This window comes from Saccostrea cucullata, unplaced genomic scaffold, assembly GCF_032062105.1.
Source record: "Saccostrea cucullata isolate Sc308-1 unplaced genomic scaffold, CSIRO_AGI_Scuc_v1 ctg77, whole genome shotgun sequence".
In the NCBI taxonomy this organism is placed as follows: domain Eukaryota; kingdom Metazoa; phylum Mollusca; class Bivalvia; order Ostreida; family Ostreidae; genus Saccostrea; species Saccostrea cuccullata.
Window position 1 is genome coordinate 180,947 of NW_026929500.1, and position 27,142 is coordinate 208,088.

Below are 27,142 nucleotides of genomic sequence, written 5' to 3' on the forward strand. Positions count from 1 at the left end.
AAGCAAGACGGTCCATTCAAGTCACTTTCACTTGAATGATCCTGGGTTTGTGGAATCAGAAATGGGCAGTGAGTCTGTCAATTTCCATTAAATCGTCCATGATCTGAAATAATTAAATCATTTATTTAAATTTGATATGTTTGAAAATCATGAAATCAGAAATGGGCAGTGAGTTGGTCAATTTCCATTAAATCATCCATGATCTAAATAATTAAATTATTCATTTAGATTTAATATGTTTGAAAATCATGTATCAGTAAAACCCCAGTCACATTTCCAAAAACGACCAACGGCCGACGGGTTTTGAAGCAAAAATGGGATTCTTCGGGTGACAGTCGTCAGTTCATTGGCCGTTGTCTTGGCCAATTTTGACCTCTTTTTTTGTCGGCCGACCAATTTTGTGTCCATCGATTCAAGTTATAATTTTTATGCGTCGGTGGCCGATTCCTTCAATTGAAGTTATCCGTCGACCATTCTTCGATCATCGTCCGACCATCGGCGGTCAGCTTATTAAGTCGGTCGTCCGTCGTTGGACAATAAGGGTGTTTAAAATTTTCGGCCGATGCTTAAAATGAAACTGTAGCTCAGAGCTCTATGATCGGACGACGATTGGCCGACTTGTGAATATTTAACCTAGTAAGGATACATAACACAAACAAAATTTTGATGCATGGATTGGTATGATTTTTTTGAACGGAAATAACATGAATAATTAATCCGTAAGGTATAAAGAAATTTTAAGTATTCGTTGCTGCTTAGATATGCACCATTTGTCGTTTTTTATGCAATTCCATGCAAAATTTTGCACACATTTTCAACATTGAGTCACAATTCTATACGATTTTGCCACTTTGCCTTGCAAACATTACTCGCATCATCTATCTGAATATAAATCTATGGGGAAAATATCGCTGAATTATAAAGAAAAAAAATTTGTGTTATTTATCCAAGTCATCGGTGTTCCCAGGAAGTAATGTGACTGCTCCCTTTCGCCCGATACTGTATCGGCCGATCATGTTCTTTCAGCCGACAAGACCAGAAAAATTTAGTCGCCCGGCCATCGGCTTAAATGTGACCTAGGCATAAGGGGCATTTACATGTAGTAATATTCAACACTCAAATGAAATAAGAATTTACCATCAAGTAAAATGCACGAGTTGCAGAAGAATCAAAATAATTATCTTCTCATTTAATAATTGTGACCATTAATGCTGATTTACAGTCATATTAGGACTTTTCCTACTGACCTGTTCATTTGATGTGCCCAGTCGTTTGGCTATCTCTATTTTTTCCATGATACTTAAGTTTGTGTATTTCCACAAGAGCTCTCCATCAAGAATATTTTTCTGGGGATTTCTGAGTTCAGGAAATGTTGAAACAACATGTCTATAATGAAAAGATGAGAAAAGAATAATACTTTGCCAAAAAAAAAAAACAAAAACAAACATTCAACTAAGAAATGCATAACAAATAATGGTGTTTATGTTTATATTCGTCATACTCAATAAATTGACTTTGGAAAAAAAAAAATAAATTGAACATATCACATTGCACAAAATACACTGTACATGTACATGCAGTATGTGCAAAATAATCCTTATCAATTAAGAAAAGTTAAGACCCAAATAAATATGTGAAAAATGTGCATGTACTGAAAACAAAGCCAATCAAAATTTTACAATGTACATGTACATGTTGTTTTAAGGTAGCTTTATAAAGTGAGTATGAACATCCGTATGAATTCTTGACATACAAAACTTACCTATATGTTCGTGGATTGAGGCCTGCCACATGAGGTATGTGGGTGACCAGAGCGTTTTGTAACATGAACAATCTTCTGTATACCTTCTCAGACAGAGGTAAGATAAAACCTAAGCTGCCATCCAGTGTTGCTGTAAAATACACAAAACACTTAAAATTACAATTAAATTCAAAGTTTTAGAACTCTATTAATCTAAGAACTGGTAATTTCCCATCTTTGCCCATCTTTGAAAGCCAAGAGTGGCAATCTGCTACTCTTCTTCATGAGAAAAAAGGAACGGATTGTCCCCCTTGGATAGCCAAAATGAGGGATGTCTGCTTATGAAAATTAAGTTCTTGTCCATGGTATCAGAAATAAAACCTACTTATCATCTGTAGAGAATAAATACAGTGCTTCATGTGTCCTAAAAATTCTGGCACAAGAAATTTATATGCTTCACAGTAAGGATAAACAGTCAATTTATACCATGATGAATGCTTTTCTTAAAAAAATCCTCTGAGAAAAATAATTGTGGCACATTGTTTCTCTTATTTGAAAAATTTGTTTGTCCAAAACTTGTATTCAGAATATTTTGTTTCCTTATTTTCTTTTACCCATGCATTTGGAGAACCAGAATCTTTTTTTCTATTTTACTTTTTAACCAAGCCCCAATAAAACCTACCAAAATAAGTGATGTGTCTCTTCTCTGAGGCCCCGGTCATTCGTTTATCTGAGGACGGATCGTAGAGCTTACACCTCACCCGGAACATACTGTTGATGTGGGAACCAGAATTAAAGTCTGCCTTACGAATCAATCTCTGTCCACCATGGCTTTCTCTGGCTGTAAATTGAAACAATCCAATTAAACTACATGTATATAGATGTATTTGTGTGTGTGGCTAGAATTTACGATGCAGGGAATTCTTGTGTTAATGAGCTAACACTGCTCTCATGCTACAATACACTTCAGTCCTTTGCAAATGCTTGTTATATATACAACATACATGTATTTTGTAACTGTAACCATATTTAAATAAATATGTGTTACATTATTGAAAAAATAGACAATTTGAAAAAAGAGAATATGTTAACATTCTGCAGATTGAGATTGTATAATACATGTGTGTATATTACCTTCTGGTTGATAAGCATACACAACAAGATTCTTCATTCTGTCAGCCACTGTAACAGGAAAATATATATTTGACATTGTATCAGAAACAATGAAACAGTCATGAGGACTTGCACAGCTGAATAAAATTTGCCTATCATAATGTTTTAAAAAACAACATTGATTTGTTTTTTTTCCGAGAGCTTTCTCTACTTTTTCCCTGCAAATCACTTAATATTAGATTGTACGAGTATTCTAAAAATAGAATAGGACACATGTAGTTGCCTTCACTTCAACTTACAAAATGATTCTTTTATTGCACCCTTGGAAATATGAGAGTACTTACCAACAAAGCAAAGATGTGTGTTGTCAATCAGAAAATCTGTTGTATATACCTCTAATGGCCTAGGATCCTGTAACATAGGAAACATTATACACTCTTTCATACATCTTCGCAAGCCAAGGGTTTCTGATACAATACCTTCCTCATAATGAAGAAAGTAGCATATCAGAAACCCTTGGCTTTCTAAGATGTCTTCCATACATCTAAAGTATTCTATTATAGCATGTAAAAAAAAGCAACATTCACCATGTAGAGAGTGTGTAGTACAAGTTTTCAGAACTTTGTGGGACGTTGGTAAAGATGTAACATTTAAATACGAAGTCAAAGAATTCTATGTACATGCAAATACGAGGGTTGTTCGAAAAGTTCGTGGACAACTGTCATATCTTTTTTATTTGACGTCACATGTTATCCAAATTTAGTAGAAATATTTTAGCAATAAATCCAAATGATATGTATCAATTTTAACAAAATATTACGATTGATTAAAAACTTATCCAGATTTTAAAAATACAAAAATCGGATCGCGGAGCAGGTCAAAATTTAGTCAGTTACAGACAAAACAATAAATAATGTCTATAGTCATATTCACTGTAAAATGGAGGGAAAACGAAAAACTGCCTAGAAATTCAAATTAAGAATTGTTACATCGATACGTGTACCAAACTATGGTTTTATATTTTTATTCGTTGAAAAGAAATCAACTTGAGAAGAGAAGTGGTGCTTATTGAAAACGACAAAAACGATGACGTTTTAGAACGTCACGGAGCAGCAGATACCGAAGCAATTTTGTGTTTTTCTCAGGAAAAATCCTGAATAAACTCTAAAATGTTGAAGGAATCAAGAAAATATGTCACAAGCGAGTTGTGCATGTGTGTACAAATAGTCCAGGCAGTATTTTAGTGACAGAGACTCTGTATCGGATGAGGATGACCTTTGTAGAAACGGTTTTACTGTAAACATCTGAAAAAAACTTAAAAATTCGAAACGTAAATGAAAGACAAAGGCGCTTCAGAGTCCTTTATCCTGTGAAAGCAGAGTTAAGTACTAAAAGAAATTAAAACCTTAACAAAGGAAATTATACAATGAGATCAATTCTTAAAAAATTAATGTCATGTATTAGAAAAAAAAATTTATGAATTGGCATTGGAATATTTTGTGTGAAATGTATAAGTATAGTATCTATTATAAATTCTCGACGCTATGTGTTGACGTTACATTGCCGTTTTGTGTGCTCCGCGGGTACAAAACATGTTGAATTTACAATGAAGTAAATTTATTTGTGTTAAATTGAATGGAAGGAAATTTTCACACATCAACAAAACAAGCATTTTTACATATTATAATGTGCTTGTTTTAAATTTCCAGTCAGTAATATAACGAAGATGGACATCGTCCACGAACTTTTCGAACAACCCTCGTATTTGCATTTGCCTTATGCATGTGTAGTATTCAAAGTCAGCTTTATTCTCTCAAGCTTGCTGTTTAATAAAACTAGTCAAACTGTACCTGGTAATTCTTTAACAAAAAAATTTTGCATCCTTTACTTGTTTATTCATTTGGAAAAGATTTTCAATTTCCATGGATGACAACAAAGCACCCAAAACAAATACCAATGACTCTTTCTCTTTAAAAATCACTAATATTTCACTACAGACCTCGCTTACAATATCCTCCTCTGACACTTACCCTACTGACAATGGAGAGGACTTTGTACTCCTCCTGGTACTGGTAGACAGAGATGCTTTTGAGAATGTCCCCAGCCAGGATGATGTGTTTAATGGTGACTAGTGTGTGGATGTAGATCTGGGTGTCAATGAAGGCCACACCCATCAGATCATTGTCTTTTAGCTGCCATATGTATAACTGAAATAACAAAATCATGCACTCTTATCTTACACTTCAACATTTTGCCATGAAAACTGTATATTGCACATGTTATTAAAGGATTAGGTACATTGTACATGTACATACACACTTTATTTATAAACAATTTTGTGATGATCTTTTTCAAATAGTCAATTTTCGCATTTTTAAAAATCTTAAACTACTACATGTACGTCATTTTCTTCTATTGTTATAAGCAATGAACAGTTTCAGTTTCTGTAGAATATACTTTTCCATGAATACATGTATATTGAAACAGATTTTGATATGCCTACCTTTTGCCCTATAGCTGTGATCAGGAGACCATTGATATCAGCTATTGCAGTCACTGGACCCTTCTGTTCTTTTTCATAAACAGTCTACAAAGGAAAGAAGTCTTAGCGAAGAATATCAATGTAAAGTAAATGTCGACATAAATTTAACTGACAAAAGATTTACTCTTCTTTCATGTTACAATAGTATGTAGATATGTAATTGGACCATACTTAATACCCTTGCATTTGTATTTGGAACTCAAAGTAACTCACCTTTATTTTGTGTTTGGTTAAAGGCATGCCTGGCTCAGGCACAACTTCTATGATATCTGCTATGATCACCTGCACAAGAATTAAATTGAATTAATAATTATACATCTGCTTAATAAATGCAAAGAAAATCAAAGTTGTTTATAACAAACTTGCACTGGGTAAAAATGAGCATTTTTACCCTTCCTCTGGAAGTACACTCCTCCCCAAGTGACAGATTTGTTCCCATGACGATGTAGGACTTGAACCCTGACAAGGTTTCTTCAGATCTCAGGCGGATGGTTTTCATACATATTACATGTTCCCACTCTTCACAATCAATTCTACAGAAAAATGAAGACTAAATGAGCAAGCCCAAAAGTATCAATTAATAAAAAAAATCTAAAGACAAATAACCATCTTTATATATTGAATTTTGTATCTTCAAGAAGAGAGTAAACTTTCTAATTACTCAGACTGTTGTTACTCAATGCAAAATACTGGTATTTGTGAGTAAAAGTTTCTTGATTAAAATATTCAGATAAATGAGTAGAGATTTAAAATTATCTTTAACAGACATACAGTTCTAAGTCTATCACTTTCTTTTACTTGTGTTTTATTTAAGGTTTTTATTTAGATTGTCTTACTTTGTGTTTGGAACAACTTCCCATGATGTGGGACTGTAGAGTTGTAACGTAAAACGAGGAATGGTGGGGTGAATGAATCTCTCATCTACAAGATCAAGTTACGTAATAATTAAAATGTTCATCTAGCTCTGTCTCAGATCAGATATTCCGATATTTTAAAATATTTTTTTGCATTATCCACTAAGTATCTCATCAAGTGGTAGTGAATGAGTTTTAAAAGTTCTTATCTGATTTTTTTTTAATCAAACACTTGAAAAAGCCAAACTTACCTTAGGAACATTAATAAACAATAACCATAAAATCTGACAACTGTCTAAGCAGTTTAACTTTGACCCTGTCTGATATGTTACAGTACAGGCAACGCGGATCCCGTATTAGACCGCGTCCCCTCCGCGGTGTATTAATCCTTTCCGCGTTACACCGTCGCGGGTTTTGATCGCGGTGCTACCTGAGACCGTGTTTACACCGCGGCGGGGCCAGCTACCGTTATTCTTCAGCTTAGATGTTCTTACCTGTAAAGTATTGTCAATTTTTAATCGTATCGAAATGAGGAGGGGGGGGGGGAAGATTACGACCACATTGATATTAATAGATTTATACCATTACATGGATTCTTTAAAAATTCATTTTTAAGTTTTATCAAATTGTTTAATAAAAAACATCTTTCTTTTTTTTTTTTTTTACCAATGGTCACTCAAAATTAATTCTCAAAAACGTCTGTTAACAGTAATACATGTACAGTATATTAGGATGGAATAAAGTCGAATAATTTATCGAATATATTAACTTAAAGTTTATTTTCAAAATCAATATTGCCACCCCAAATGATCTTCAAATTGCTAAAAGGTATAATTGAAAGGATGATGTGACATAACTGCTATCTGGGGCCCCTTTTTCCACGACGAATTATATTTAATCTACAACGATGTTGTTAGTTTTCAAACATGAGTGAATAAATACGACGCCTTTTGAATAGTTTTAATAGTTCCGACACATTTTAATTATAAGGAATACTGCATTATCTTTGATTTTTTAGACCCTATCACAGCTAAATTCGGCCAGGTTTGTGAGAATATTTTCTTTTATGGCGGGTCTTAGTACAATAGAGGGATATGCGTGTCCGAGAAGACCTTATATGGCTATTCTTATTATTTCGCACTTAGTCATTGTCCAATCCGACGACAGAACAACAAAATATGCTGGTTTACTATGTGTACATTTTATCGCAGACACGTGGTTTAGGTAAATTTACCTGTTTTCCTTTTCTACATTTCAAACTTTTATAATGGCCAGCCAATGCTGTTTATACTTAATCATACGCATAGATTTTCAGCATTTACGGTTTTTAGGACAAGAAATGCATATGAAACTTGTATTCACCGATACTCGGGAATACGTGTAGACCTAGCGAATTGCTCACCAAACACGCTACAAAACTTAAATGTATATCATGTACAAGTATATTCTATCAATTGTTGTAACTGTATCTAAATTTTACAGTGGTCTTGGAAATGGTACATATGTAGATCCGTGTCTAATCTGTAACTCAAATGCATAAAAAATATCGTAAAGCAGTAAAATTCCAAGCATGTTTCCATAGTATTTTTGTGGTACTCACTCGTAACGAATTTCATTTAGCTGATTGGTCAGTTTAGAAAGTATCGCCAGTGCCTCGATTAACATATGAATTCATTCTTGCGTCATAAAATCTAGTTCCGTCGATCTGTTTATAATGGGAAAGGTCAACTAGATTTTACAATTTTTTAAAAAATAGCATGTGAGCGCAGTTAGGTACAATTTTCTCCTTTCACATATAGGTAGATTTCAATAAAATAAAGTGACCAGCCAAAGGAGAAAATTGTACCTATCTGCGCTCGTATATTTTAAGGACTTCAAAGAGGGGGGCGGGGTTAAAATGCAATGGGAATCGAATGTAAACATGATACCCCTACCCCAATAAAAGATTAATATCTTTCAAATCACGTTGCTATTTTTGTTAAAAATAGTATTCTATAAAAGTGCACATATCAGTGATTAGTTACAAACAAAAATTTGAGTAAAATTTTGACATTTAATTTTTTGTCAGTATACGAGGGGCCGCAAGTCACCTCATCCTTTAAAGAATGCCATGATATCGCTTCTCTTTATATGCACTGTAATCCGGTGTTCACAATTAGCCCGTGCAGTTGCAGTTACATGTAGCTATGTGTTTATTTATCTGCGAGATTATATCAGTCATTTGGTTTCATTTAGAAAAGTACCGTTACTTCTGTATGTACATGTCTGTTATAAATAATAGCATGAAAAACGATGATAGATAGTGATACATAATTACAATTAAATTTTAACAAAACACGCCTAAGTGTAGGAATACCGTTGCTCCATTATTATGCGCTACACTGTAAGACTATGAAATAAATATCGACGATTTTGTGTGTGTGTGTGTGGGGGGGGGGGGGGGGGGGGGGGGGGGGGGGTCTTGTTAATAAAATAATCACAGGTCATTCTGTTCAGAATACCAATAATATCATAGCTAGTATTTGAATGTTTTTCTATTTTCTGTTCTTTTCGAAAATTACTAAAATCATGTCTATGAACATAAACAAATTTCAGATTTCTCCGGTTCAAATAAAACACAAACACAAATATGGGCCCTTTGAATATTTGAACACACAACATAGAAATTAACTTATTTTAATCAGCAAGTTGCCATGCTTCAAGTTTTCAGATGTCTGTGTAACCGTTCGGTTTTCCTCAGGTAAGTTTGGTGTGGAACGGAGCTTACTCGAAGCGGATGAGAAGCCCCGAGGGAAAGACGCTGTCTAGTGTACATATACTACCTATTACACAGGATGTTACCTGAGTGTATTACCTGTATGCGTTTTCCTACGACATTGTAAAACGAAGCCGTTTTTTTTTTTCATGTGTAGCTCATGAATATTGAAATGCATGAAATAAAGAATGTTTTTGTTGCAGACAGAATCCTTTTTAAATTTTTTGTTTCAAATAAATATTTTCAATAATTCGACAATTTTAATATACTTGTGTTTTTCTTAATCAAATTTTATAACAAAAATACATTTTATTTTACCATCAAAATCTGTCATTGTAATCTGGCGACAAAAAGGGAAGAATTCCAATTACATGTCATGTACATATGCTAAACGAAAGAAGAAAGTGGATCATAAACAATTAAGTCTCTTGATAAATAACAATAAAACTTAGACAAATTCCACAGATGGTCAATAAACTGATAAATCAGCGGTAGTTTTATTCGCTAGACTTAAGAAATTGATATACTGATCAAAAAGGAGAATAAACGATCATGCACGTGCCTTAATATTGTGATATTTTTCTTCTCTCTCTCTCTCTCTCTCAATCTTCTAACTGGTACAGATATAAACAGACACGAAATAACACAGTAATGGATCATTATTTGATTTAATTAATATCAAATACTTCATTAATTTGTTTTAAAATTTTTTTACTTTTATTCTTTTTATACACTCCGTTTATAAAAAAGCAACAATAATTTGACACAAATTCCAAGGCTAATATCGCATCTAAAAATGATATCGATGAAATAATAATGAAACAATGAATCAAATGTGTTGTTGAATGGCTAGACAACGATGTGCACATCCAGCGAGCGTTACCCAAGGTATACTATAAGACAGGTGTGAAACCCCCAGGGCATGTCGTTTCCTGCTCAGGCACTGCCAATCCCTATACACAGGAAATGATCGCGGCTAATACTTAATACACAAAGAAACAGAATTTGTCAAAGAAAACAAAAATATATGAATTTTTGGCATTGAATATTTATTAATATAAACTATAATTTCGTCTGTGAAGTTTATCATTACACCTGCACATCCTATCTTATCTATTGAACACGAAAATCGAGAAATATTAAAATTAAAAAGAAAGACATTGTTTTAAAAAGTAATACATGTTAATATGAAGGTGAAAAACGATATTTTTTCTTGATCTCTTGTATAAAGTTCACGTGCCCAAAGTTAACTCTCGCCATCGAATGCTTTCCGGTCATTTGACAATTTGAGGAAAATGCATGCTCATTTATATAAAAGAGGGAAATACATTAAAGAAAAGTTTTCTTAATTTGGGAACAGAACATAAACAATGAGAAATAAAGAAGAATATAACTTTTTCTTGATATCTTGGATAAAGAAAATTTAAGTTCACGTGCCCACTACATGTAACTGCAAATGCTCGTCATCGGATGTTTTCCGGTAATTTGACACTTTAAGAAAAAGCCTGTACATTTTATATACAATAAATCGAAATTAATTAATAAACAATATGAAGATGTACATTTTTTAAAGATGTAGTTGTAATTTTTTTTTTTTTCAAATGAATGCTGAAAATCGTTTATCGAAACTTAAGCAGTCTGAGTTCAACATTTATTAGTTTGCATATAATATGAAGATTAAAAAGAAACTAATTAAAATTTCTAGTATTTAATTTTGTTTCTTGATATATTCTTAATACCACAAAATAATTAACCAATTGCAAAGACGTAACAATTTAATAAAATTTTCTATTCAATTTCAAAGATTGATATGTAATTTTAGAAACAGAAATAAACTTATTTTTTCTTAGTTTAAATTCTATTCATAGCAAAATTTATTAATAAACACGTTTTTTTTTTGTTTGTTTTTTTTTGTTTTTTTGTTACATGGAAAATTCGCAAATCACAATTCGGGGAGATAACTCCCGTTTGTTTACGATACTAATTGTCAGTAATTGATCGATGATTTAACCGCGGCGGGGACAGGTAAGTGATGAATTTCCCGCGGAGGGAACGCGGTTTACCTGTCTACCTGGCCAAATACCGCGTTGTGATTATACCGTGGCGGGGACGCGGGAAATACGGGATCCGCGTTGCCTGTACTGTAATTCTCTATTAAGATGACCTTTCTGTTACCTTTCTCGATGACGTCCCACTCTCTTTCTTCTGTGGTGGTCTTTGGAAGTTTATTACAGATTTCTGGGACGCTTGTCACCACTGCATAGATCTACAAATGTAGTATGTTTCAAAACAAGTTGTCTAGTCAGTCTTTTAAAAATATCAAGGCTCTTTTCTAACAGTTTTCCCCAAATTTGATATTCACGTACATACTTTCTACAAAGATGAGGACTTACCTTGCTCTCAAAGTGGTAGGCTACAAAGTGTGGGGTACATCTCAGGGGGACCTTACGGACTGGCCAGGGGGCATCATAAGTCAGGTGAGTGGGAAGGACACTGATTCTGAGCTCTCCCTTAAAAAAACATAAATACAAAACATAATTTTAAAATTTGCATTTACTGAATTATCTTGTATATAAAACAATTTCCTTTTTTTAAATGTGTTATTTGAATTGTTGAAAGTAAAATGCCTTTACTGAAGTACTTGTATCTCATATATAAAACAATATCCTTTTTATCAAATGTGCCATTTGAATTGTTGAAAAAAATCATACATATCAGTTACCATTTTGTTGAAGTATAAAAATCCATGGGGACAGTTGACGTTATGGAATTCAGAGAAGCACCAGACCGGACCATCTATCCCCATGGGGTGGATCCGAAGACTTCCCCGTGAGGTGACAAATATCCAGTGGGGATAGGCCCCACAGATAAACACACCACTATAACCCGCTACATCTTTAAAGTATCTCATCTTTCCCACTTTTTTCTCATCCTTTCGGAACTCCTCGGGATCCTTCTTCTTACTTTTTGTGCGTTTTTCTCTGAGGATGAGATCGTGTTGGATTTTTTTGAATCGTAACTTTAGGTGATTGTCTATAGTGGACTGAGGATAGCTGAATGCTTCATATATGTAGAGGTCATCTTCAACCCTGGCCTGAAAATAAATTTTAAAAAATGCTTTTTTAATGTAATTATTTATCACAGTCAAAAACAAAGAACTGAAAATGTTTATTTTCATTTCTGTTTGATTTTTTAAGATACTCATAATTCAACAAGTCATCCACTTGATAACAAGGGGCCCATGGGCCACATCGCTCACCTGTGCATATTGACTAGAAAAATGCACAAATCAGTTAAGTATTGAAAAGTAGGGCTTGAATTTTAAACTACATGTATCTGAGAATACTTCCATATCAATATAAATGGCTTTACTGTTCTTGAACAGATTTTTTTTCTATATATTCCTTTGTAAAAATTTCAACCCCATATACTTGCCCCTCCCTACCCCTGGAATCATGATTTGAAGAAATGTGAATCTACACAACCTTATGATGCTTCCAAATCAATATAACTAAACTATGGCCTTTCCATGCTATAGAAGAGGATTTTTGATTTTATGTTGTGGCCCCACCCTACCCCTGGGGGTCATGATTTGAACAAACTTGATTCTTCACTGCCTGAGGCCAGGGTTCGACACTAACGGTGGACCGGCGGCCCGAGTCCACCAAAAAATTGGAAGGTCTACCAAATGTTCTGGACTAGGGGGCCGTCGGTCCACTTAGAATTTAGAGACCTTATTTAAAAAAAAAAAAACAGTGAAATTCCAGGTTTTTTCTTAAATCCCTTACTCAATTCAATTCAGTTCAATTAATTCCTCTTTACCTGTATTTTACGAAAAATAAATATGCATATAAATAATGTTTTAGGTAATCAGAGGGACCTAGCAACTCGATACATTTTACATGTTAAATTGATAACTCCAATATTAACAATAATATTGAGACGCAATAACATACAACATGGACCTTGAATAAGAAGCATGAAAAATCCGTGCCAAATTAGCCAGTCTCTCCTCTGTTTATGCATAGAAAGGTGTGAAAATTGCTTCACGCCTGAACGCACAGAGTTGGAGATAATTAGAATTGATTGACAGCTGCATTTATGCATTGTTCTTTTTCTTTTTTTAAACAGATGTTCAAATAAGCGTTATTTACATTTTATGAACTAATCTGCAGTTTCATTTTTTCTTGATATGTATAATATCACTACTTATTTGAATAAATAAGAAATTTAGAAAAATAATTGATTAATACACATACATGTTTCTATCTCAGTTTTGCATCAGTAGTAAAAAAAAATCTAGCCATAAATACATGAAAATTTCACTTGTTTAATATTCTGAACAAATTAATTAATAATTGGAATTTTAAATTCAGTCTACCTTTGGAAGCAAAATAAATGCAGGTTTTAGGTTTTGACCATTGTTAACTTAATGATAATAATAAAAAAAAAAATTTGGTTTGTAGATTAATATGTTGTTTTTTTTTTAAGTTCAACAATATTTCAGACAAAAAAAATCTGACTAGTCCCTAATTGATTTGATTCTGTTGACTGGTTAGATTTATGCTTTATTAGTCTGACTGGAATCGGTATATATTAAAGTTAGCTTTAATTAATGCCTCATGTAATGATTCATTTCATTAATTCAAATATTTATAAAGGTCCACCAGAAATTGAGAAGGTCCACCAATAATTTTTTACAAGTGGACCTGCGGTCCACCAAGGTAAAAAAGTTAGTGTCGAACCCTGCTGAGGGTGATTCCACTAAAGTTTTATCTTTCCTGGCCCAGAGGTTCTTGAGAAGAAGATTTTTAAAGATTTTTCCCATATATTCACATGTAAAACTTTGATTTTTCATTGTGGCCCCGCCATATCATCGGGGGTCATGATTTGAACAAACTACGTTCTACAATACCTGAGGTTCTTGAGGAGAAGATTTTTAAAAGATTCAATTAATTTTTCTTTAATTCATAATTATCTCCCCTTGAAGGCGGGCCTGGCCCTTCATTTGAACAAACTTGAATCCCCTTCACTTAAGGATACTTTGTGGCAAGTTTGGTTGAAACTGGCCCAGTGTTTCTTAAGAAGAAGATGAAAATGTGAAAAGTTTACGACGACGACAATGACATCAACAACAGACAACGGATAAATTTTGATCCTTGGGCTCAGGTGAGCTAAAAACATTAAAAAAATTTGAGGTTGTAGAATTCTTAAGACTTGTACTATATTTTAGTTGGTAACACTTTTTTCAATATATCCCTGGGTATTCTACATGTCAGTGTTCAACATTCTGAAATTCACCTATGATTTTTAGGCGAAGTTTTTGGCTTTTATGAGAAAATATCTTTTACAGCTCTGTAAAGAGCAGAGGGATGGATATTTATTCTAAATATTATTAAAAGTTACCTTTTTAAAAAATTAAACTGTTAAATTTATTTTTGATGTTTCTTACCAGAAGATGTGGGCGGGAATCTTTATATCCGAGCCCCACCATCAGAAGCTCCTTTAGGGAGGGACACTCTGCATTCATCTTCTCCTGGCGTTCTCCAAGTGAGCTACAGGTACAGGGAGGATGGTTAAAAATGCATTCTTGCATGATTAAATCAACTTAATCAATCAATAGATTTGAATCAACATGTATTGTTTTCTTTAAAAAAATTAATACCTCTGACATACATAGAATATTTTGAATGATTTGAATAAGATTGTTGACATTCAAAGGAAAAGCTGGAAAATAATGGGCAAAATCATCTGAAACCTACCTTGCCTCTTTTGTGACCTGTACCGAGTCTACCAAGAGTTTCTGACCCATTGGGAAATTCTTTACATAATACACCATTTTGTAGTCCGGCATGCTGTAAATCTGCATTAAAATGAGTGATTTTTTTTAATCAAAGCTTTAACTTGCAATGGCCACACATTACCATTTACTTTGTGAAAAATTCTTGAGAGGGACATTAAACAACATACATGTACAAACAAACAAACAAAAACTTACTTTATAAACATGGATCAAAACAAATAAATTTTTCATGTATATACTCTACATAAGCACTTTATTTTCATTGTTACATACCTCCAGCACCCCATTCTCTCGACATAACAGAAGCCAGTAAGTGGGCTTCGACACTGTGTTTTTCGTCTCTTTTGTAGGACTATAATATAAATAAACATACACGTTAAGCATTTACTTAAATTCTCATGATTTTTAAAAATAATATGATACTAATAATCAAATTTAAATGTTGGAATGTGAAAGGGCTTAAAACAAAATTTAATTAAGATACCATTTGCATGATAATCAAAATTGTACATTCAATTTGCACATAAAAGAATTGGCAAAACTCGTCTGCCATTGAAATGTCTGTAGCATTACAGCCTACCTGTCTGTCTCCATTGACTGACTGGTGTTAGCAGAGCTCTGGAATACCGGGGCCTCACTGTCTCCATACAATAACTCATCCTCCTCATCTGCTGTTCTACAAAACAAATTTAAAAACAATTAAATTAACATTTAACGAGGCCGAGTCTAATTCGAGTGCGCATGACTTTTGCGCAGCTTTTTAATTTCATGCAGTCACAAGTGCAACAGTACACCTTCCCAACTATTGTAATTTTAATATAAAATTAACATTATCTGTAACGCCTACTGGTCTCAATATGTGATTTTACGACAACAATTTGGAAAAACGCTGATATGCCTCTAACGACGTCACTGTTTTCCGATTTTGTAAGCAATACACGACACTGAAGAATGACACATGACTCGCTTATATGTTTGTAGACGTTCATGGATATTATATGCAAAACTGCTGACAGAACATCAAAAGAAACATACTAGCAATCCAAATATTGCTATATTTCTTTTCCAAAAAAATTATCTGTGCTGGTGATTCATCTGCACCGAGATGTATTTATACCACAATATGGCAATTTTAGAGGTATTGGGAATTGAAATAATAAACTTTGTAATTAAGATCAAGACCAACCTAGATGGTCAACATTTTTGAAATTTCACAATTTGGTGACTTTTTACAATATCTTTCATTTACTTGACTGAAGAAAAAATCTCTAGGGCAGAAATACCAAAAATATGGCAAAAATGTGTTAATCTGGCACTTTTCCATCAAATTCCCATAGGGTCCAATAGTAAAATTTGACAACTTTTGAGATGGCCCCCTAAGAAATCGGGGTGGTAAACATTCAATTTTTTAATCTTAAAACAATAGATATAACAGTAAAAATTAATAAACGAAAAATTATCAAAATCCCTAGGGTAGAAATAATTAGACTTGGCCTCGTTAAGTCATGTGATTCACCATTCAATTGAGGAGAGTGAAAAATGCTTATGATAAGATTAAGTCTGGATTTACAACCCCGAGGGTGTTCCTTCAACTGAACAGCAACTAAACAGTTTCATCCAATGAATGAATGCCCTGTATTTACAGATTAAGTAAAGTCTTACTTGGCGTCAATGCTAAATGATCTCTCTGCTACTGTTTTTGTAGACTTTGTATCAGGTGTGATCTGTACCTCATCAACCTGATTCATACAGGTAAACAGGCCACTCACGTCCTTATAAGCACTGATCACCTCCACTTGAGAATGCTGAAATTAACACACAGTATACATGTATATCTATTAGTTAATCATATCCTTATAGGCACTGATCACTTCCACTCATGAATGCTGAAATTAACAAATACAGTATATATATATATAAACATGATAAATTTATTTTTACTCATTTATCAACACTATTTTACAATGTTTTCCTTGTAATATAAATTACTTTTTTATTCACGCCAATTTTAATTATAGCCAATGAAGAATCTTATAATGTATTATCTTATATGTAGCAATTTACAGACAAACAAAAATATTGTAAATCACTTTTTATTAGCACGAACTTTATTTTCGTGTAACTATGTGATACAAGTTGCTTGCTAGAATATCATTCTCACAAATGTTAGTATTTCTAAAGATTATACAGAGCAGTAACCATAATTCTTTGAAATTTTGTCTAGCTAATAAAGATTAAAAAATTTTAGTGATCTGCAGTTTAGTGAAATGATAGTGTACTCCTGCATGACTTAAATTTATTGGTGCTATGCAATAACAATACATGCACCAATAAGATTACCAAAACCTGTGACCTACCTGAGAAATGGATGGCCTACCCACCACTAGACGGACCCCCAGACCCACCGCCTCTGTCCTGAGGGTGAACATCAGGATCTGTCCCTCCTGTGTCAGTAACACGATGTAAGGATCGGCCACCGAACACTGGATAACGGGGGATCCCGTGTCCAAAGGGATATGCTGAATTTGTCTCACTGCGTAAAGGAAAGTTTTCAGTAAGTTACACAAAACTCTAACATGAAGCTAATTCGGTTTAAAAATAATTTTTATAATTTACATCAATTGAAATTAATACATGTATGCTCTTTATATATATTTTCCTAAAATAGTTTTTAAAGAAATTTTTTATTTCTTCTAAATTTTGTTTTATAAATACATCTAATTGTACATGCACCCTTACGTGTCTGTGGTTTACTGAAACACCTGTTCTGTTACTTGAACTGACTTTCTCACCTCCTTCCAGCAGCCTGAGCCCTGTGTCAGACACCTGCAAGATATAGCGGTCCCCTCCAATATTCCCAGCATATATAGTTGTGGTCTGAGTGCTGAAGCCACTGTGGTCCAGTTCATTCATTTCCTGACCAGTCTCTAAAATCTATTTCAAAATAAAAAAAGTAACCAAATCTTATTATAAACCTGCACGCATATTTACAATATAAATGGAAAACTTCTTAAGTTGAATCAAAATTGGATTTCAAAATTTGTTTTAAATAAACTTTGACCTTAATTCACCATTAATTTGCTAAAATGCAATAACTTGAAGGAAAAAAAACATGCAAGAATTATAACCGTACCATGCTGGAGTCACTTCTACTGAGGATGAGGAAGGAGTGACCCCCCTCTATGTTACTGCCTAACCCCTCCTCTTCTGAGGTATCCTTGTCTTCCTACAATGTAAGGTCAGAATATTTGTAGAGAGATTTATAATAATGACATGTAATCCTCAATTAAAGAGACAAAATATTTTTTCTATGTTTTAATATCAACCTTACACAATATCAGTTGAACTTTGAGAAATATTTCTCCTTCATTGCATTAAATGTAATCAGCTTTAGAGCAAAATCATTATGGAAACATTTTTTTTCTTTTTGACTATTTTTTTCACTAAGAAAATTAATGTGATAACAGTGATTGGGAAGGGCTTGCGCCATGCGCCATAGTCGCATTGAAGTGAAAAATGGCGCATTAAATCAATCAATCATGGCGCCAAGGTGCGCATTCAATTTTTAGCGATGTTATTTAGAAATATTTTGCATACGACTTTCTTTCTTGTTTTACTTTCGTTTTAAATGCAATCAATTTAAAACAACAAATCTCATTGGTTGAAACCTGTCAAAAAGTACTTCCGGTTAAACAAAGCAATACTTCATTCATTTGTATGGTAGATCTAGGGCTGTTCTCTTTCCAAAACTGTCATAATTTTAACACAAAATACGGGTCAGTTATATTCTAAGCAAGTTCCTTTAAATTTGCTGCATTTCCTGCGTTAAAATCGGATTCCGTTAATTAAAAACGTGTTTTCTCTCGTATTTCATATTTGTTTGTCACTTTGTTATTTCTTAAAATGGCCCTTCAGATTATATTGATGGCCCATTCATTTTCGAAATGGCCCATCAAAAATGTTGACAGTTGCGCCATAGTCCCATTGACCATTTTGGCCTTCCCAATCACTGTGATAATGCAAATAACTACTTGAACATTGTATATAACTGAAACATACGTACCTTTTGTTCCCCCGGTACAATACTTTTGACTGTCCACATGTCCAGACAGCCCGGTAATTCAAATGTGGTTACCACCTGTGGACGAATACTGCGCTGCACGACAGACAGAGCTCCATTCTTCCCGTGACCTGAGGTCATCACCATCTCGATGTCAGGGTCAATACAACTACTGAACTCCTCAGACAGAAAGGCGGGCTCCCCCATCACAATGTTACCACAGGGACCAATGTTCCAAATGTTATCACACACCTGGGAATTAGAATTTAGAATTTTCAACATAATTAATGATCATAGAGATCCACATTTGAAAACAAGTTATCCTTATACAGATTTATAACTCCATTATTTTCTAAACTGATATTTAGCATATCATGGATGTTGAAGTCCCACCCCTTATTCCTTCAGTATTTCACCAGGGATATCTTAAATTCCCAGACATCTCAAAGTTTATTTTCTTAGTTCCACTGAGTTACAGATTATAAGGATTTAATGTATGTTAAGTACAAAAGTTATAATTAGATAAAGACTACTGACCTCAAATATATAGCTGGTGATGGTGGTACTTGTTGGGTTCTCAGCGTGGCCATATACCTCCAGGTCATACAGATTCTCTATCTGGGAGACATCAGAGGCTGCAAACAAGAAAATAAGGCCATGATGCTGGTTATTCCCATTGAAAAAGAAAGGCAAGTATTAGATCCAACTTTATTATAAAGTTCAAACGAGAAACAAGCTAATTCAAAGGACGATACACTGCACACTAAAGAGGTCTATTCATTGGGTAATTTTTGCAAAACATGTAAGATTAAAGAAATTGTTATTTGTTAATTACAATAAGCATTATATAAGACCAAGAGTAAGAAATTTAATAAATTATTTTCATTACTTTTACCAAAGTAAGTAAACAGCAGTGATTTCTGCTCACAAATAGTCCATTGTCTTAGAACATTTTTTCTGCGTAAATAAGGCACGTACCCTATGTTCTAAATGAATGAAAAACTTTCAATTTGCATATCTTTATATAATATATTTTTCTCAGAGTCCAAAAAACAGCTTCTGTTAGTGTTTGGAGCGTCCTTAATTTGTAGAATTATTAAATGTATACTGAAGCAAATAAAATACATTTAAAAAAAAAAAAAAGAAAGGTACGACCGGGAATCGATCCCGGGACCTCTCACATATGAAGCGAGAGACATAACCACTAGACCACGGAATCGCTTTATATGGTGTGAAGTATATGCAGAAGTGAAGTCACATACATGTATATATTCATGTTTTCATGTTCGGTATTGTCAAAATTCTACACAATCCATGGTGTTTGATTTATTTAGGCTTTATTAAACATTGTTGAAGATTGATCAAAATAAGTTAAAAATAGCGACATGTAATACTATAAATACTAATAAAACAAACGGGGCAGAGTTAGTTTTGATATAAAATTACATTGCATAAGCTCAAAATCTTCTTGAAATATCGCCCGGAAATAATAGTATAACACAGACATAGAATATAAAATTTACGACCTTGAACTTCAGACCTTTTGACCTCAAAATCAATATCTTTTAGGCCACAGGGAGTTGTTATATAAAATTTCATTGCCATAGCTCAAATGGTTCTAAGATATCGTTTGGAAACGAAAGTGTTTTAACACCTTTGACCTTTTGACCTCAAAATCAATAGGGGTCTTCTTTAGTCCATAGGGAGTTGCTATGCTAAATTTCATCGCAAAAGCTCAAAGGGTTCTCGAGATATCGTGTGGAAACGAAAGCGTTACAGACAGACAGAAAGACGGACGGACGGACAAACCCAAATTAATATCCCCCACTTTTCAAGCGGGGGACAATAGAAGATTTTTAAAACATAGGTAATCAAAGATTACGAAGCTCACCTCGACGAATGTTATCAGTTTAAGTAATGCAAATCTCACAACATATTTTCTTAATATTTAGTATTCTTCTCAACAACAATATTCTTGCAAGTTGTGTTTAACCCCTTACATGGCATATACACATTTCTAAGCATGTAGCATGAAAAATATGTATATGTATAGTGTAAACAAATATTCATGACTGTTAATACTGCATATATCAAGGTCTTCAAGTTCATTTGGATTGATCTGTTCCCAAAACTTTAACCAAGTCTCTTGTATGGAAAATATAGGTCAGATCCAGCATCCGAAGCAAGTCTGATAGTGTCCATCCTTAGATGCATCATCCATGCAAGTTTGGTTCTAGGGCTTATAGTTACTTGGGAATGAAAATGTAGGTCAGATAACAGAAGAGTCTGGTAGTGTCCATCCCTAGATACATCATCCATGCAAGTTTAGTTTAGCTGGGGCTTATAGATACTTGGGAATGTAAATATAGGTCAGATCCAGCATCCGAAGCTAGTCTGGTAATGTCCATCCCTAGATGCATCATCCATGCAAGTTTGGTCCAAATAGGGCTTATAGTTACTTGGGAATGAAAATGTAGGTCAGATCCAGCATCCGAAGCAAGTCTGGTAGTGTACATCCCTAGATGCATCATCCATGCAAGTTTGGTCCAAATAGGGCTTATAGTTCCTGTGGAATGGACCTGCTCCAAAAACTTTAACCTGGTCACTCATCTGGAAAATGTAGGTCAGATCCAGCATCCGAAGCAAGTTTGGTAGTGTATATTCCTAGATGCATCATCCATGCAAGTTTGGTTCGAGTAGGGCTTATAGTTCCTTGGGAATGGACCTGCTCAAAAAACTTGAACCTGGTCACTCATCTGGAAAATGTAGGTCAGATCCAGCATCCGAAGCAAGTCTGGTAGTGTACATCCCTAGATGCATCATCCATGCAAGTTTGGTTCAGGTAGGGCTTATAGGTCCTTGTGAATAGACCTGCTCCAAAAACCTGCTCCAAAAACTTTAACCTGGTCACTCATCTGGAAAATGTAGGTCAGATCCAGCATCTGAAGCAAGTCTTGTAGTGTACATCCCTAGATGCATCATCCATGCAAGTTTGGTTCAGGTAGGGCTTATAGTTACTTGGGAATGGACTTGCTCCTAAAACTTTAACCTGGGACGCCGACGCCAACGCCGACGCCAACGCCGGGGGTATAGCATAAGCTCATCTCGACTTCGTCGAGGTGAGCTAAAAATGAAGAAATGCAAAACTGAGATCAACAGAAAAGCTTCTCACCAATTTCAGTTGAGCCCTCTACTTTCTTTTTCTTGGCAACTGGCTCTTCATCCCTCTACAAGAACATTTTGAAGATTGATAAATGTAAATCTTACTCAAAAACCAGGTTAAATGTGCAATTAGGCCAAATTTTGCCATAGAATATAAAAATTCAATTCAGTTCAAAGAAATATCTTTTGCTCTTACATTTATTTATATACATGTAAGTATATTTTACATGACTTTAGTTTGAAATTATGTTCTGCTTCCATACAGCAAAGTCTACAGAGATACATGTATTTTGCCATACACCATCAATATAAACAGAAGACTTACCTTTTTCTCTGTGTCTCCATTTTCTAAGCTCTCCGACGCTTTCTCTGTGTATTTTAACAAAAGAGAGTTCCCCAGTCTGGATCCCAGAAACAGAAATCCGTCTTCACAAATACACATCTGTAAAGGGAGACAACTGTTGTAAGGAACAAGAGAGCTTGAGAAGAAAACTTCTTTAATAATATTACATTACTTCACTTACACATGACGTCAGTACACTTGCAGCTGATTTGTCAAAGTTAAAACTGAAAATTCCATGTCAACACATACCAAACAAAGCTTTTTTTCTATATCTTTACATGTGTTTGTGTAAATTACAGACATCAATACAAAAGACTTTGTGTTTCATACAGATAACCTTGAATCAATACTATTAAAATGAAAATGATACATTTTATTTATGTATTTTTTGTAAAGTACATGTTTGTATTTATTATAATGTGATTTCATTGTACAAATACATGTATGTGTACATACAATTCTCCTCCTTTGAGTGACAGTACAATCTTGTCGTATGACATAAAAGCAGCTTGACAGCAGTCCAGAGCTATCCTAACACCCTCCTGAATACCTGTGGGATAAATTATACTTTAACAATTACCTATGGCAATATACATGTACACTGTACAATGATATTATTGTAATACATATATATTTCTATTACATCATTTTCTTTTCAACTGTAATGGAAGATAAATATCTTTTTCTTCCATCCACAAGAACCCCTGAAATTACAGGTACATTATTAAGCTTTATCAGTAAGAAATCATTTACATTTAAATGTTTACCAGAAAATTGACTTACGCAGTGGAAACAGAGTACTCTGCTGTGAGATGCTGTTAAGTGAGACGCCATAAGGAGGTACGCTCTGATTCAGATATAACAAGGAGTTGACTGCTATGACGATTACACCACCTAAAACACACAAAACAATATTACAAGTAGAATAGAGAGCCGCTTTTTAAAATTCAAATATATTATTTTAAAAAACTTTCTTTTCCTTCCCATTTTGAAACCAAGATACTGAAATATGCAGTTTTCAAACTAATCTTTTGAGGTGAAATGACCAAATAGAAATATTAATTATAAGTCATTATAGAATTCTACGAGGAACTTTACCAATGGGTCTGGGCACAGCCAATACTTGGCAGCAGTCAAAGGGGAGACTACTGAGAGACCAGATGATGGGGTGTACTTTTTCCTGTAAGTTGAGGGAGATGGCTACAATGCTACAGGTGTCTGCCCTCACAGCTGTTCTCCTGAAAAATGGAGTTGGAATATTTTCAAACTTCTACATGTAACACTAATTTTTTTAACAATAGTTTTTTATTCACATTTCTAAAATATTTCTTATTTTTTTATCATTTAGAGAATCTGTCAATTGTAATGCTTAGAAATAGTTGGAAACCAGTATAATACAATGATGACTCTTCAGTCAAGAAAAATAATTTGGTGCTTTTCGGAAATGACCAACACTCACCCTGCCCATGTTTGCAAAGGTTCAAACAGAATAAATATGGTAGGCTCGTAGTAGCCATGAAGGAACTGGAAGTCTTTGACATTGATGATCTTTTCATCAAAACTCCTCAAATCAATGATGTAAGAAGAGAGAATGGGAGATTTACTGCAAAGAAACAAAATATTTTCTTAGAGTCATTTATATACAATTATGGATGGCAATTGATTACAGAATTGCTAATCGGTTAACCACAAGACGTTCCAACCGATTAACCGGTTAATCGTATCAAAATACATTGTATACATTCTTGAGAAAAATATTGATTTATCTGTATTCATATATGCAAGAAGATTGAAAGAGAGATATTAGAAGTTAGAAACACTCTGCTCAGGAAACTATATGTACATATAAATTATATTATTTCAATTTCAATTTCAAAAGTTAGAATGAAAAAATAAGAAAAAATTGAGATTCTTATTTCACTTGATCAAACATTCACAGATAAGTGCAGATGTCACACAAAATCATTTTCCATTGTCACCATATTCAAAACTTTGAACTTTAATTTAAAACAATGTTTTTTTAATAATACAGTAGATAACGGCAAAAGAGCGATATTTATACATCCTCAGTAATAGTGCTCAATAGTAATTATTTAAAAACATTAAAATATAAAAAGGACGGTCAGGGTGCCAATAATGTTTTTAAAAACAGTAATTAACACTTCACAAACTGACCAATTATTATCTCGCGATCGCAATCCGGAGGGCCATAATTACCTCCAAATCAGCTTAATGTGTAAAAATGCTAAACTATCAACATTTATGCAGAGATTTCCTTTTTAAAAAAGAAATTTAAGAAAATTTGGTTCAATTTTATATATTATAATTTTTTCTGACTAACTGATTGCAGATTTCCTAACCGACTACTATCGTTCCGACCAATTAATCGATTAACCGGTTTTAAATTGCCATCCCTAGTATAAATTGTAAAGTAAAATGGGAAAAATCCTCTCTCATAAGTTGCTTGATTTTTTTTTCATTACAATTAAAAAATTCCTATTAAAGTTCAACCTAAAATTTTTGACATCTCGTTTGAAGGGCAGAATGACCATGTGGGAACCATAGACATGCATGGCTGCACATCGACCATCTGGGTCAACTCTTACCTCTGGGATATAGTAATTTGTGAAAAATCCGCTCTATTGAATACAGAAGAAAATGTTCTTGTTTCACTTGATCATACATTTACAAGATGGGTAAAGAAAATGATGACAAAATACTTTAAAAGAACTCTCTTTCTTTTATAACTGTACTTGACAGTAAATGTAAATTTTTTTTTCTTTCAAATGATTCATACATGTATTATTGACACCAGTTAAACATTTCTCAAGAAAGAGTTTTGACATATTTAATATTATTTTGACAGAACAGGCATTATACTATTATGTTAATATGGATCAACTATTAAATGCACCTTTAAGGATGGTTCCTCAAAGTAATGTAATGATGTAGTCTGTAAGTCATGTGTTCCTGGATCATATTCCACAACTGACAACTGAAAACACAAAAATTCTGAATTTGCTAATTTTGTACATATGTACATATACTCAAGGAATAAGATGCATGCATTTATCCTCTCTCTATTTCCTATTCTTTTTCTTAAAATGAAGAAAAAAATTGCATATTAAAGTTCAACACTAAAATTTTTGCTTTGTTATGTTATTTAACAATTCCCAATGAAACATTATAACAGGCAACAAATGGTATATGAATTGATCTAACAAAGCCTATCTTTTATTCAAAATATAATCAAGTTTCTTACCTTTGCATCACAGAAACTCAGCAGCAGAGAATCCCTGAGAGCTCCAGGAAGCTTCACAAACTTCATGGACATGATGTTTCCAAACAAAGTGAAGGTTGCAAGACATTCCATTTTCTGTTTCTGTTTGTAATCTGTAAAGTCAAAATTTAATGATAAATTTATGTTTATTCTTACTTTAAATGAGTTCAGAGAATGAAAGTTGGAATTCCTCTTTTAGTCAAAATAAATATTTACCTGGTTTCCTAAGTTCATCTTTCTCATTATTTTCATCCTAGGTAATAAAAAATTGATTAATTAACATTGGATTTAAATTTTTTAACACTATCTCATGTTTATATGTCCCATTATCATGACCAGTGGATACCATCTGTTGAATAATTTTTTCTATCCCCAACTTTTTTATTCTAAAGAATTGCTTTTAATGCATTGTTGCATATGCACATGTGAATACTTTTGTTGATATGGACAATACATGTATATAGAGGTAGAATTTTAATCATTTTTAAATTAATAATATCATTGAAACATATTCTTCTTTTGAATTGATCTTTTTACTTTTTTACACAATAAATTTTTGGTGAAATGTTGTTGTAAAGCTTGTCAGCCAAATAGGAGAATAAAGGGTGAAAAACCATTAAAATTAGAAAAACACATACAATACAGAAAATCTCCCATAGGTACATGTAATTGTTATTTGTCAGACAAATCATATCTAATCGCATAAACCCTTGTAATCCACTTTGAATGTTTTTACCTCTGGATCTGGATTTAATCTATACACATAAAGCTTATTCACAGCTGCAATCACCAAATTTCTCTCTGATGTGTTGAAAAAATTACAGTACACACAATGCTCTATCCCAGTTGGGGGATGGGTCTGCTTAAATATGGAATACATTTTTTTACCTGCAAAAAATGTAAAGAGTGTTGTTGGATGAGATTTGTAAAACCAACAACGAAAGAGAATTTATTTAAAAAGATTCTTCTGATTTAGATTACACCGTTCTTGTTTGCTCTTATTTTCTGCACAAAAACTTCTCTTTAATTTAAACTGTAATTAAAGTATATAGAGAAACTCACAGACTATTGATTCCTTGTGTTATGAGATATGATTCAAATATTGTAAATGATGAAAAGTCAAACTACACATGGAATTTTGTTTCTATTCTGAAACTTCTCTGCACGCTGTGCTCCCCCGGCGCCATACTTGTTATTGAATGTTTTCGTATTAATCCTGAGATACGTTCACATATTCTGTAAGAGCAATAAATTTCTCTTTACAATTTCAAATTGAGTAATTTCAATAATTAGATATTGATATTGTACAGGTATTCTTCAAAGGTTCGAAACTAAGATATAGAAACATACTAGCTAGCTTGTTCATATTTGTTTCTCTCTGTTTTATAACAGACTTTATCCAGTATAAAACAAAATATGATATCATGAAATTTATCAAAAAACTTTTCATAATAGCTCCTACAGAGGAAATTACTGAAATATAGCTTAA

At 33.5% G+C, this 27,142-nt stretch overlaps 1 protein-coding gene across 1 annotated transcript; it reads right to left on the reverse strand.

The window, feature by feature from the left end:
• Positions 1–36: 36 nt before the first annotated feature.
• LOC134281039 (cleavage and polyadenylation specificity factor subunit 1-like) lies at positions 37–26,841 on the reverse strand. The gene is given in 38 exon segments (XM_062763501.1): positions 37–103; positions 1,248–1,386; positions 1,763–1,892; positions 2,424–2,582; positions 2,876–2,923; positions 3,199–3,265; positions 4,885–5,061; positions 5,358–5,441; positions 5,610–5,678; positions 5,788–5,929; positions 6,233–6,317; positions 11,181–11,271; positions 11,399–11,515; positions 11,728–12,099; positions 14,458–14,560; positions 14,768–14,868; positions 15,082–15,160; positions 15,389–15,484; positions 16,471–16,613; positions 17,166–17,341; positions 17,601–17,742; positions 17,942–18,034; positions 18,872–19,120; positions 19,406–19,503; positions 22,041–22,095; positions 22,356–22,472; positions 22,555–22,631; positions 22,704–22,710; positions 22,826–22,923; positions 23,157–23,267; positions 23,472–23,611; positions 23,833–23,976; positions 24,885–25,012; positions 25,288–25,368; positions 25,636–25,766; positions 25,870–25,906; positions 26,390–26,536; positions 26,712–26,841. Coding segments are annotated over 37 exon segments (4,278 nt in total). The 5' UTR covers positions 26,534–26,536; positions 26,712–26,841; the 3' UTR covers positions 37–55.
• Positions 26,842–27,142: the final 301 nt, after the last annotated feature.